The sequence below is a fragment of the Calliopsis andreniformis genome, chromosome 9 (genome assembly GCF_051401765.1).
Source record: "Calliopsis andreniformis isolate RMS-2024a chromosome 9, iyCalAndr_principal, whole genome shotgun sequence".
NCBI lineage: Eukaryota > Metazoa > Arthropoda > Insecta > Hymenoptera > Andrenidae > Calliopsis > Calliopsis andreniformis.
The window spans coordinates 960,397-972,780 of record NC_135070.1 but is presented as its reverse complement, the minus strand read 5'-3'; the positions used below and the strand labels follow the sequence as shown (position 1 = coordinate 972,780).

The following is a 12,384-nucleotide window of genomic DNA, read 5'->3' as shown; positions in this document are numbered from 1 at the left end:
CGAAAAGGTTAATGACAGTATCGAGTACAACTATACATCTGCTTGCTACCTAGCCGAAACAAAAAATGACGCACGTGTTAATTTCAGTATTAATTTTTCCGCATGAAATGTACGATACTTCCAGATATTTTTTTTTCAATTGACAGTAACCGGTTAATGTGAGAAGAGGAACTGTTAATAAAAAAAGGTAATAAGTTCAGTGTCGTTTTTGTTCCCGAGTCTGGTTCCACATTTTTGCATTCCTTTAGTCGTTGCATCGACACGGTGAATCCAAAAAAAGGATTACCAGCGCGTATTTAAAAAGCATCAGTTACCAAGCAAGTCCCAGTGAAGTTAGACCGGAAATGGTAATGGGACCGGAATATCGCGCGACCAGTTTTCAAGGTGAGCAGCAGAGTTTGTTTTCCTGCGACTCCGAATTCAAAGAGAGAATTTCCCTGCAAAACCCTTTCAAAACTGACGGGTTTCATTGTCGAGTCTGTCGTAGTTTAATTTACTGGGGGTTCCTCTATGGAAATTTCGTTGCTGATATTTTGTCCTGATATAGAAGTATGAGGATAAAGATCTTTCGAGTGTCGGTGACTGAAGAATAAAGTTCGACATGAGGAAGATGGCCTTGGCGAACTTTAAGAATACATAGTAAATAAAGGTGGCAGATACTTATTCCGTATGAATAATTTCGACGCAGTATGACAGTAGCGATTGTGTAATTTATTCTCAAATAAGAAACTAAATAAACAATCTGGCTTTGACAATTAATAATAGTACAAAAACTCGTCTAGCTAGAAAAGTCCGTATTTTTCCTCTGTACGTTTAATTAATGTTACAGCAGTTGAAAGGCCCGTGTTACTTCTGTCTATGCTATATTTTGTGTTAGATGAGACAATTCAGTGAAGTTGCTTAACCTACAGCTAGGTCAAAAGTACCTGAACAAATTTATTGTCAGGTCACTCACCTGACAAGCGATATGTGTGTACACAAATGAAAATAATAGATTCACAGATTCTAAACCTGGCACGTAATGTACGAGGTCTATGTAAATTGTAGATGCCTCTTATCGAGCCGAATCAGGAATTGCCTCATGTGTTCGAGACTACCACTTAATCTTCTCCTCAAGCCGAGCCATTAAAACTTCAAATGCTAATTCACACTGCTTTCTTTTATTCCTTTAGCAAATCCTCTCATGATCTCAGACTAGTCGTCTCTAATGATTAATAACTTGAGTTTGCTGACCATCGCCCTTTTAATAAATACAAATCATTAAGTTACGCTTAACGGCAGAAATTCCACCATCATTTTTTCCCAAGAAATACTCTATTAGCATGGGTACAAATTAGTAGCAGACGAGTCTGTTTTAGGACGTAAACATTTCGTTATTTATGAGCACAAGCGAATTCTCGTCCTATAAAAACTACAGTAAAATTCCACTTGTATAAACCCATTAGGGTATAAGTAGTTTAATATAACCAGATTATTCACATAATAAAAGCCCACTCCTAATTCGCGTCACCAAAGCACAATAATTGCATAATGCATAATGAATTAACTTTTTATTTATTTTAATTATAAAAAGATACAGTATTGAACAAATGAATTCATATTGATACAATATTATCATAAAATTAAACATAAAATTAAATGAATTCTTTTAGGAGATAGACTGACTTAAATCAAATTTATGAAAAAAGTTCAAACGTAGAAAGTTCAAATTTTGCTGCATCGAACTTGAATGGATGTAGATATTAACAAAATTATAGAGTTTTGAAATTTTACAATTTTTCACTAGTATTCAAGTAATGCAATTTTTGTAAATAGTATATATGTTTTGAAAATTATGAAGAAATAATTAATTTTGTTCATTTAAAGATATAATGAACGCAAAATATTTTACTTTTTTAAGAATTTAGCCATTTAATTGCTCAAATAAGTACATTTATTTAAATGTGCTTTTCATAATTTTTGTAAGTAAAGTGCTGCTAGTAGTTCAGATAATAAGAGTTTTGCTAGAGTTCAATTAATCAGATAGTACTAAAATTTCATTCATCCTAAACGGATTTCAACTGCAGTGCTTACTTGTTAGCGTTATCTAAATGTTTCTACAAAAAATTTCGCTGGATCTGACGATTAGAGGCAAGTTATAATCGCTCTTTGTTATAAGCTTCATTTAGTCTTATTCTTTCCTCCACAATTATTCATAATTTTAACTAGGGAAGCGATTGCACTTTATTTCAGAATCGTTACGTCATTCGTTATTCTACATATTCGTTTTCTGTATCAATCTGCTAAACGTTTTTTCTTTCCCGGCTGAAAACTGAAACGAATTAAGTAAATTTTCCGTTATAAATATCAGATCATATAGATACTTTTTACTTGTTTTGTAATTTATCAAAAAAAGTAATTATGCTTAGTATTTGCTTTTAAGTACTTGCAAAATATATAATATTCCACTTCCTATTTGCACGGTTAATTCTCGATAAAGTTTCTTTAAGCAAAATGACAAGTGTTTTATTCTGTATCATGTATTCCGTCAATGATCTCAACTGATGTAAATTAGAGTTAAACGAGCTGAATGCAAATGCGACGAAAGAAGTTTATGTATCCGTATAGATCGGATTATACATGCGTATATAAACGTTAAACGAAAGGAAATAACAAAATTAACCGATTATCGGCTACATATGTAATCATTAGAAGGTAAATTAGAATCAATATCTGTTGAAGGATGCTTCAACTTCTATTTTCTAAAATAGCAATTTTAGGTAAAATAATAATATACGCCAGGAATTCGTATCATGAATGCAACTCGTTATTATAGAGCAAAAGGAAATATAGCAACATATTAATAGTGCTAGATAGATTTATCCAACCTGCTTACTTTCCACTAATTGTGAGTATCATATCATATAATCCTCTTTAATCCTAATACCGTATAATACGAGAAGTAAAACTTTCTAGTTCACGTCCTTGAATCTTCAACTTACAAAACCTCAGATTTATCAGAGTAAATGTCTGTGTCATACATCCTAACTACTTTAAGTAGAAATTTAGCTGTCTGGCGTCGTTATCTTATCGTTGGTTATAAAGTTACATAACTCGATGATGCACAATATTTTTCCGATGTCATTTTTTCAATGCTTTATATGCCAACTTCCTTTATACTTTATAGCACCATTTTTGCTTATAAACTATCAATAGGTATAGCTTAATATAGTACAGTAAATGTTAGAATTAGATGATGCAATGAGAAAATTAGAATGAAATTACGGTTTCTCGCGTATGATTTATTAAAATTTTAAATCATAAATCGTTAAGTTTCTAATGAATAGAAACTTAAATACGCATAAGTTTCGTGTAGGTAGTAAATTTTGGCATTTATAAAAGCGTTGAATTGAATAGCACATAGTGCTTTAAATTAAATTTGATATCTCAATTTTATTTTGATACGTATTATTTATCCACATAACTCAGATGTGGTAAAATGGCGAACTTGTCGTCCTACTACGTAATGATTCATTCGCTTTATAATTCGTTTTATAATCAGCTCCTGCAACCATCTATAAAAAATCAAACAATTAAAATATCAAAAATATCACTACATTGTAAATAATAGTTTCTAATTTATAAATAAATAAAAGTTTTTTTCATTTTAGAACTCCCAGTTCTTGCGAACTGTAACCATCGACAATCCATGTTTTACTGTATGTAAAAGAATACCGAAAAACTCCGTCATTTTATAGTTTTATCTTTTTTAAATTGAATAATAAAATTGATACCTACATATGTTTTGTCCCAAAAGGACTAAATTTTTCATCCATTAATTACTTCTAAAAAAATTGTTTAAAAACGTTACTTATTTCTTAACGCTTTGGGGTAGTGTCCGTCTCGTAACATAGCATGAGTCTTGCACCAAGTAACAAAAGACTGGCTTGTTCAGATGTCAAAATTGTATTCATTATATTATCTAATATAACCAGCCTACTCAAGTATATCTGTCATTTCACCCAATTGCTAGCTAAAATGGCGAATTTACTCGTAATTTAATTTTTAATTTTATACCAAAAAATAGTTGTGAAATTACTATTTTTGTTACTAAAATATCTAGGATCAATATGGTAGAATAGCATTTTTTTGTGTACCAAACAAAAAAGTTACCTACACTTATTTTCACTTTATATCGCCATCTTACTCCCATCTCCTCAACATGTACCGCATAAGGGCTAATATGCGTATGAGCGATATTTGGACGCATGATTTTTTGCGATATGTTATCCTTTGTTTTCCCAATTACAAACAACGAAGCAAGACGCATAATCGTAATGAGATTGTGCGCCAAGATACCGCTTGTATGAATCGAGCCTAATGTATATATATCTAAGTATTTAGACATCGAATCATAAAAAAAGACTTCTTCGTGGTGCTACTATAATAAATTTAAATGCTATAATTGTCAACCAGACAATCGATCAACAGTCGTGTGATAAACAATTATAGTTACAAGAACATAGCATAAATGGCGTCAACTCAAAAAAAAGGCATTATCGACTGAAACATACAATAGTAAATCTAAATATGTAAACAGAATACAGTAAAACAGTAGCTGTTTGCCATATGCCATGGAGACATTGCTCTAGGAATAATGTGCCAGCCGATTCAAGGTGAACCATTGTACGTGATTCAAGATTATGTTTATGTAATATACTGTGATCAAACCTGTTTGTTTCGTGCAACAAACGAATAATGAGTGAAGAAAATTATAAATGTACCTTCAAGGATTCGTAGGAAATCTAATTAGACTTTCTAATATTCGAATGTTATTATCTATGTACGATTTAGTTAGATCCTGTAATCAAATGCAGAACAACGTTCATAAAACCAAAACATTCTGTTAGTCGTCGTATAAATTCAATTTATAGTAGTTGCTCGATTGAGAACTGCAGCTCCGGATCTGAGCGCGAGCCTCTATCATGACTGGTAGTCGATTCAACTTCCTTTGCTCTCGACCGCGGAGATAAATTCTTACGCAACAGCAGAAACAAAAGAAAAGGCTCGAACTCAATACCCCAAATCAATGACGTCATAAAAGCAAGGATAGCATTAGGGATTAAGAATAGGAAAAATTGAAGTTTCTTATTTACAAATGGATTTTCACATATATATATTCATATATATTTATGAATATATTTATGGCTCCATTGTTTTCGCATGTCGAGCTCAAGCGCGAAGATTCATAGAAATTGGTTACTCCGCGGCACGTATCAAACGAAGTACTTATTGGGGATAACCGCGGCTCTCGATCTCACAACTACTGTATATGTTTATGTAAAATAGTAAAGTAACAAAATAGTAGCCTTGAATCGATTTACGAGATTATGGAAATTTTAATAAGTGTAATCATAATAAATCCAGATTTATAACCACGTAATAGTTAATAGCACATAAAATGGCATTAATCATACTTTAAAGTAGATCTGGCTTTCTTCACAAAAAGTCTTTTATCTCAAGTATTTTCAGTAAAGATAATTTTCTATAGATTTTGTCTTCAATTTAAAGGGAAAATCACAAGCTGCAGGTGATTTTTTTAAACATACTTTGCGAACTGCTTACACTATAGCGTTTAATACTATATAATTAATCATGTATCTGCACAAAATCTCAGAGAAACATCAAATATTTAATTTTTTGTCGCCATCCTATTAGAAAATGATTGATGATAGAGATATTTATCTGAACATTATCGTAATATATAGACCAACAAATACTTTGCACTATAACATTTGTAGGTACAGTGATTCATACATTTGTTTATTAATAATAATTACATATATATACTCAAATTCTAATGCTATTTTACTTTTTAAATTGGGCAAGAATTAAATGAAACAGCTGAAAATGAGGCATATAAAGAGGAAAAATGCACCACAGTAATTTTCATATTTGATGAACGTTCTGAATACACGAGAACAATTCTATGAGTCATTGTGTGTATTGCTAATAACACAACCTAAGATTGTACCTGCTAATAGATATTCAAGAAATGTTTCTTGAAGATCTATTATTTTGCAATAAAGAAAAATAGTTTTTTTGCAGATCGTACAGGAAGTCTCTTCTGTATTTATTCACTTTATTGAATTAAACAACGATATTATGCTAAATTATTCTATGACGTGTGCTCGTTTTTTCGCATCGGTCATTTGTCGACAATATAATTTTACACTCGCAAACATAATTACGCTTTTGTTACTCGTTCTAACTGCAAGTTTATTCCACCTATTAAAAATAACCATTCATTGAATTGATATAACTGTATGAGTTTGCGAAAATACCTTTGATCTGTGCTTTTTCTTCAATTATGCGCAATAAGTTTTATTTTGATTGTTTCATATACGACTAATTGAAATCTCTAAATATCGTCCAAATATTGCTGTTACTGAACCTTTTGGACATTGAATTTTGTCGAAAATTATTAGCCATTTCTACCGGTCATCTAAATGCAATATATGCATTAACATTTTACAACGCCTAAAGAATTAATCTAATAAAAATCACTTCTTCGAAAGTAGATGTGCAACACATATCAAAATGCTTTTTAGAAATTCAGCAAATATGTACTTGAACAAAACAATTATCAATATTATCATACGATATAGCAATGACTGTCCACATGTGATGTTTGTACACAAAAATTTGAAGCTTACAATTACTAGTCTCATTACAACGCATGGAAATGTTGGTTACAGATGCCCTAGTTGACAACCAGGAAGTGTCAAGGAAGTCCAAAGCTCTCTCAGACGATGTGGCAAATTTTTCAGTCTGGAAAGATTTTTCTTCGTAACGAGACGCTTGCGTAACGATCATCCAGCTAGTGGACGACCGATAAAACGCAACAAGAGAATTAATTTCACAGAATCCGCGATATCAGTCATTAGAAGGAATCGTGAACCATAGGACCGGCCAGTCGAAGTGGAATGTTTGAAACAATCAATCTAATGATCCACCCTCTATCACACACAAGTCACTCCGACAAGTTCCAAAACGTATTAGCATCAGCGTTCCTGTTCTAAAACTCGGGAAAATAGACGAAACTCGACGCGAACGCCTGACCTCGTTCAAAGGCGCGTCAGAAATTATTTGTGGTGTACCGATATCATACACTCAGATAACGCGCGAAATACGTAACGAATTGTCTGCACGGAGTGAGAGAGGGGTACCACGAGACAGATTCGCAGCGGAGAACGACCTTCTCTTTCAGTGGGTTAGAGGGATCACTGGGTCGAGATGTATCAACGAGCGGTGCTGGTGAACCTCCCGAAAACTCAGTCTATTGACATCGAGTTCTCGAACGTCGTGTACGAAGTACCACAGAGGTTTCGATGTTCTTCGAAACAGATACTGAAGGGGATCAGTGGATCGTTCAGATCTGGCGAACTGACGGCTATCATGGGACCGTCTGGCGCAGGGAAGTCCACCTTGCTGAATATTCTAACGGGGTTCCAGAGGGACCATTGGAAGGGTCAAATCGAGTATATCGGTAAGGAGGGCAAGCACACTTGGAACGAGTACAAGAAGCATTCCTGCTACATCCAACAGGACGACAATCTGCATTCACTCTTCACTGTGTTAGAAGCTATGTGGATGGCCACTAATCTGAAGATCGGTACTAGCATCAGCAAAAAGGCTAAAGAGATACTGATCGATGATGTGTTGGATAATTTAGACTTGAGCAAGACAAAGGAAACAAAGTGCGGCAAACTTAGCGGTGGACAGAAGAAGAGGCTCAGCATCGCGCTAGAGTTGGTTGACAATCCTCCTGTCATGTTTCTGGACGAGCCAACGACAGGCCTCGACGCTTTGTCTTCTTATCAATGCATCAAATTATTGCACAACCTAGCCAAGAGTGGTAGAACGATCATCTGCACGATTCACCAACCTAGCGCCGTGATCTACGAAATGTTCGACAATGTCTACCTTCTGGCTGATGGTAGACGCATGTACGAAGGCGCGTCAAAGAACACGATCGAGTATTTTGCATCTATCGGTCTCAATTGTCCTAAGTACCACAATCCTGCTGATTACATGATAGAAGTGGTCAGCAAGGAGTATGGGGATTACAACGATCAGCTGGTTACGCTAGCCAACAGCAATGATCGGTATTGGCGGCTAGAGAAGAGGATAATAAAGAAAGATAGCCTCAGTGACATAGCAAATGGAAACAAAGCAGCGGTACTGATCAAACAGCCTTCGGAGACCTACAAGTTCTTCATACTCCTGCACCGTTGCATGATCCAACTTTTCAGGGACTGGACAGTGACCCACTTGAAGCTCATACTCCATCTTATAGTGGGTATTCTGCTAGGTCTGCTGTTCACAGATTGTGGCAAAGACGGCAGCAAGACTATTAACAACGTTGGATTTCTTCTAGTCAGCTCCGTGTACCTGTGTTACACGAGCACAATGCCAGCGGTGCTCAAGTTTCCCTCAGAGTTCCCCACCTTGAAGAAGGAGAGGTTTAATAATTGGTACCAGCTAAGGACGTATTACGCTGCGTCCCTTATCAGTAACGTGCCCTTACAAATTGCATTCGCATTCGTTTACACTGCTCCTTCATACTTTCTAAGCAGTCAGCCTATGGACGCTTACAGGTTCTTGATGTTCCTGGGAGTGGCAATCCTGACCGCAATGATAGCGGAAAGTTTCGGCCTTCTAGTCGGTACTCTGTGCAATCCTATAAATGGAACCTTTATAGCGGCGATTTTGACGTGCGGAATGTTGGCTCTGGCCGGGTTTCTGGCCCTGTATAGTCATATGCCGAGTGTATTATTTTATGTCAGCTACATCAGCTACCTCAAGTACTCCTTGCACGCGTTGCTACATGCTATGTATGGGTTCAATCGGGAAATGTTGAATTGTCCGAAGAACTATTGCCATTATCGAGTTCCCGAATTGGTACTGACGGAATTCTCGATGACCGACAGGAAGTATTGGACAGATATCGTTCTGTTATTCTGCTACTACGCGATCTTCAAATTTATGGCGTATTGTACGCTGAAGAAAAAGCTCTCTTCCACTTAAACGTTAGCGAACAAGAACATAGTTTACCGGCGAATTCACAGCATTTCATTGAGTGATGTTTTATGTATGCTTGCGACAATTATTGTAAAAAGTAACTGAGGACGAGAAAAAAAGTGTTGTGTGATAGTATGAATGAGAACATCGCGCATTTTATAGACCATTCTTATAGGTTAATAATTTACTGTTATTTTAATAAATATACAATGAGTGCTAAGCACTGTGACATTGACATTATGTAGTTCCTCGATTTTTGTGGGTGAATTCATTTATGTTTTTATGTATTATTTTTAGCTCCATAAGGAAAGTATATTAACGAAGTTTTTGTTAAAAACTTCTGTGTATTTTTTATTTCCCTCTTTTAAATCCGTAGTAGGTACAGCAATTCTGGGTAATAGTTGTGAGTTTCTCATGAAGTTATAAGTGATGTGAAATTCCACAGATTTTTTTTGTTTCTTTTACGTGAGCGATTCAATTTTAGAGCTTTCAAATATTTTAAATAGATACTTATTCCTCAAAAATCGTTGAGTCTCCGTACTTATTTCAATTCCAAAACGGAGTCGTTGTTCACTGAAATAGATTGATAAAAATGACTACTGAAGTATTCAATTAAAAATTCATTTGAATAATCGATTTAAATCGCAAATTATAAAACAATTTTTTTTCTGTCACGATACTATGTGACACCTGAATCTACATCATCTTAAATAAAATGTAAGTTTTATTAAAAGCTATATATAAAAGAAAGAAATTATTAGAACGTATTTTTCTTGAAAATGTTGAAAATTTGTATTGAAAATGTCTACTGACCAATGACATTTGCAGAATTTAGTCAAAGAATACAGACATTTGAAAGTATTATCGACTAAAAGCGTTCACATCATTCATATGTCTATTCGTGATGTATGCATCAAGACCTCTTTCACAAGGCGATTCGTAAAGTGCGATTCACGTATGGCGGATACCAAATGTACATGTAATTCAGTGGTACGGTTCAGGCGGCGATTCTCGAAAGATACAGAATCGTGATACTTTTTTAATATCGTGGCAGCTAACAAGACGTATAAACAAATTGTTGCATTTACAAGACAGCTGCAGTATCGCATACGTAAATTGCGATTCACGAATCGCCGTGTGAAAGAGGTCTAAAGCAATTAAATCAATCGAACGTAATTGGGGACACACTTAAAAATTAAAATGATATAAAACGTAACGGATGTTATTCCGTCATTGTCGGAAATTGGGATGAGGGTGCAGTTACACGAAATGGAAACTCGAGTGAGAAAGAAAAAAAAAGTGAACCGAAAAGATCGGAAAGAAAGCTGCGTGGAAAGCGTGAAGCGTAGAAGCCAGAGTCAGGCAACTGTGATCATGGAAAAAATGGCACATTTATTATATTATTAGTGATAATAATATTACTAGCGATAATTATACATTCTTTTTTTTCTTTCTCAAACGCAACGCTCTCAACGTACATACACACACTCTTTCTCTCTCACTCTCTCACGCATACTCTCGTTTCTCTTTCGTTTCTACACTCTCTCCCACTTTCTCTCTCTTTCTCCCCTTGCTTCAATGTATGCGTAATATTCAGCTCGTGCTTCATCGATGTCGGTAGAGTCGCAAGTGTTTTCGCTAACGATCGCATGCACTTCAAAAAGATCGTTCCATTATCGACTCTGAGGCCCGGTGTCACGCGACTAGCCACGCCAGACCTACGTACACGCTTCTCATTTAATTACATATTATACAGTAATGTCGTTAGATCTAATGTACACGCGTAATTTCGCTCGTCGACAATCGGTGTCCCGGGATATTGAGGGGAGTTATCGGTGTTACGCAAATTAATCAAGATCTAACAGAATCATTGCATGAGAAAAGATTGCATCGATTCCAGCTGCGCCACAAATTTCAGCGTTCGAAGAGCAAACACTCTGAAATTAGTGATCGAATCATTTGTCTGTGTTCACTATCAATGCAATCTTCTTCGCGAGATCAGAACTCGATTGAACAGAAAACGAGTTGATTTCGCAAACTGTACAATCTTATCGAGGAGACGAATAAAGGGAAATACATAGATGTATACTGCGTTTAGAAAGAAAAGGAAGGACTCGAAAAAGGACTCGAAAACGATACGGTGGTGAGTCGCCAATGGCGACTGAAACCTAGGACAGGTTCGCGCACTGACCTACGCGAAGAGATCTTTGCGATCGTCGATTTCAACTCGAACCGAGCTGCACACTCTCTTCACCTTTCGCTTTTCCACTTTGACTATCTAAAACTATCGACAGGTGTGCCTAGCTTAGACGGGCTTACGAGCTATTTATTGTCGTTATTATTTTACATGATTACCATCGCGAATATACGTGTTTGTGTGTGTGTATGCATGTCTCGTGTTTGTAATTTATCTCCCATGAATCTCCGCTGTCCTCCTATCGCAGTGACGTTCAATTAATCCCTCCCTTGCGCGTCTCTGCCTTCCGCCTTTTTCCCTTTTTCCCTTTTTCCCTTCGTCTTCATTTTCGCAACGGGAGACAATATTCGCGACGCCTTCGCGTGATTCGATGATCGTTGATTACTAGTTAAAGCGAGGTTGTGCGAGTTATCTCGATCGAGTCTGGGCACGATTCAGTGATCGAGTACGAATGCAACATTGCGAATTCACGGATCAATATCTTCGCGGCTGTTCCGACGGTTACGATCCTGGCGTTCGAGCTAAATTGGAACGTGTCCAAGTTTTTAGAAAATCCCTTACCTTTCTGTTTCGCGTACGCGGAGAGGAACATTCATTTTCTCCTGTGTGTTTCGTCAGTGGTCGATAAGCCAGAAGTAAAGAAAACAGCTGAACACGAGATTGCAAACGATCGATTTTCATTTCGTAAGAATTTTCTAGACAACAGCGAGAGAGGAACACGAAAGTACAGAGAGCGAGACGTGTGCAAATTTCTCTTAAGACCGCGCGTAATAGTTGATATGCTTTTGAAGAAAAATATAGCTGTACGCGTGTGATATGTGTAAAGAGAGGATGCGCACCGCCTGGGCACTCGGGGGACGGAAAACAAAAGCAATGTACGCAAAGAAAAGAAAAGTAACAGAGAGAAAACAAGAGAGAAAAAAGAGCGAATGGTAGAAAGAGATGAAGTGAACATGGGTATTCTCGCCCGTGTTTTCGTTTGATTATTTATTTCTTTTATCTTTCTTGATGAGTTTTTTTATTCAATAAAATTTATTTGAGAATCTAAATAAATTAAAATACATGGCAACTGGGTACACATTGAGTTGAGCTATATTTTTGTTCAAAAACAAAAATGTCCCCTT

General features: G+C 36.0%; 1 protein-coding gene across 2 annotated transcripts; it reads left to right on the top strand.

Moving 5' to 3' along the window:
- Positions 1-7,132: 7,132 nt before the first annotated feature.
- LOC143183888 (ATP-binding cassette subfamily G member 4-like) lies at positions 7,133-9,300 on the top strand. Of its 2 annotated transcripts, XM_076385666.1 has the most exons (2): positions 7,133-8,516; positions 8,640-9,300. In XM_076385666.1, exons 1-2 carry the CDS (start codon positions 7,276-7,278, stop codon positions 9,067-9,069), a joined length of 1,671 nt encoding a protein of 556 aa, XP_076241781.1. In that variant the 5' UTR covers positions 7,133-7,275; the 3' UTR covers positions 9,070-9,300. The 2 variants fall into 2 exon arrangements, with proteins under 2 accessions (XP_076241781.1, XP_076241780.1); XM_076385665.1 differs by having other exon boundaries at positions 7,133-9,300.
- Positions 9,301-12,384: the final 3,084 nt, after the last annotated feature.

Excerpts from the sequence above, each read along its gene's own strand:
- LOC143183888 (XM_076385665.1), top strand. The coding sequence starts at position 7,276 with ATGTATCAACGAGCGGTGCTGGTGAACCTCCCGAAAACTCAGTCTATT.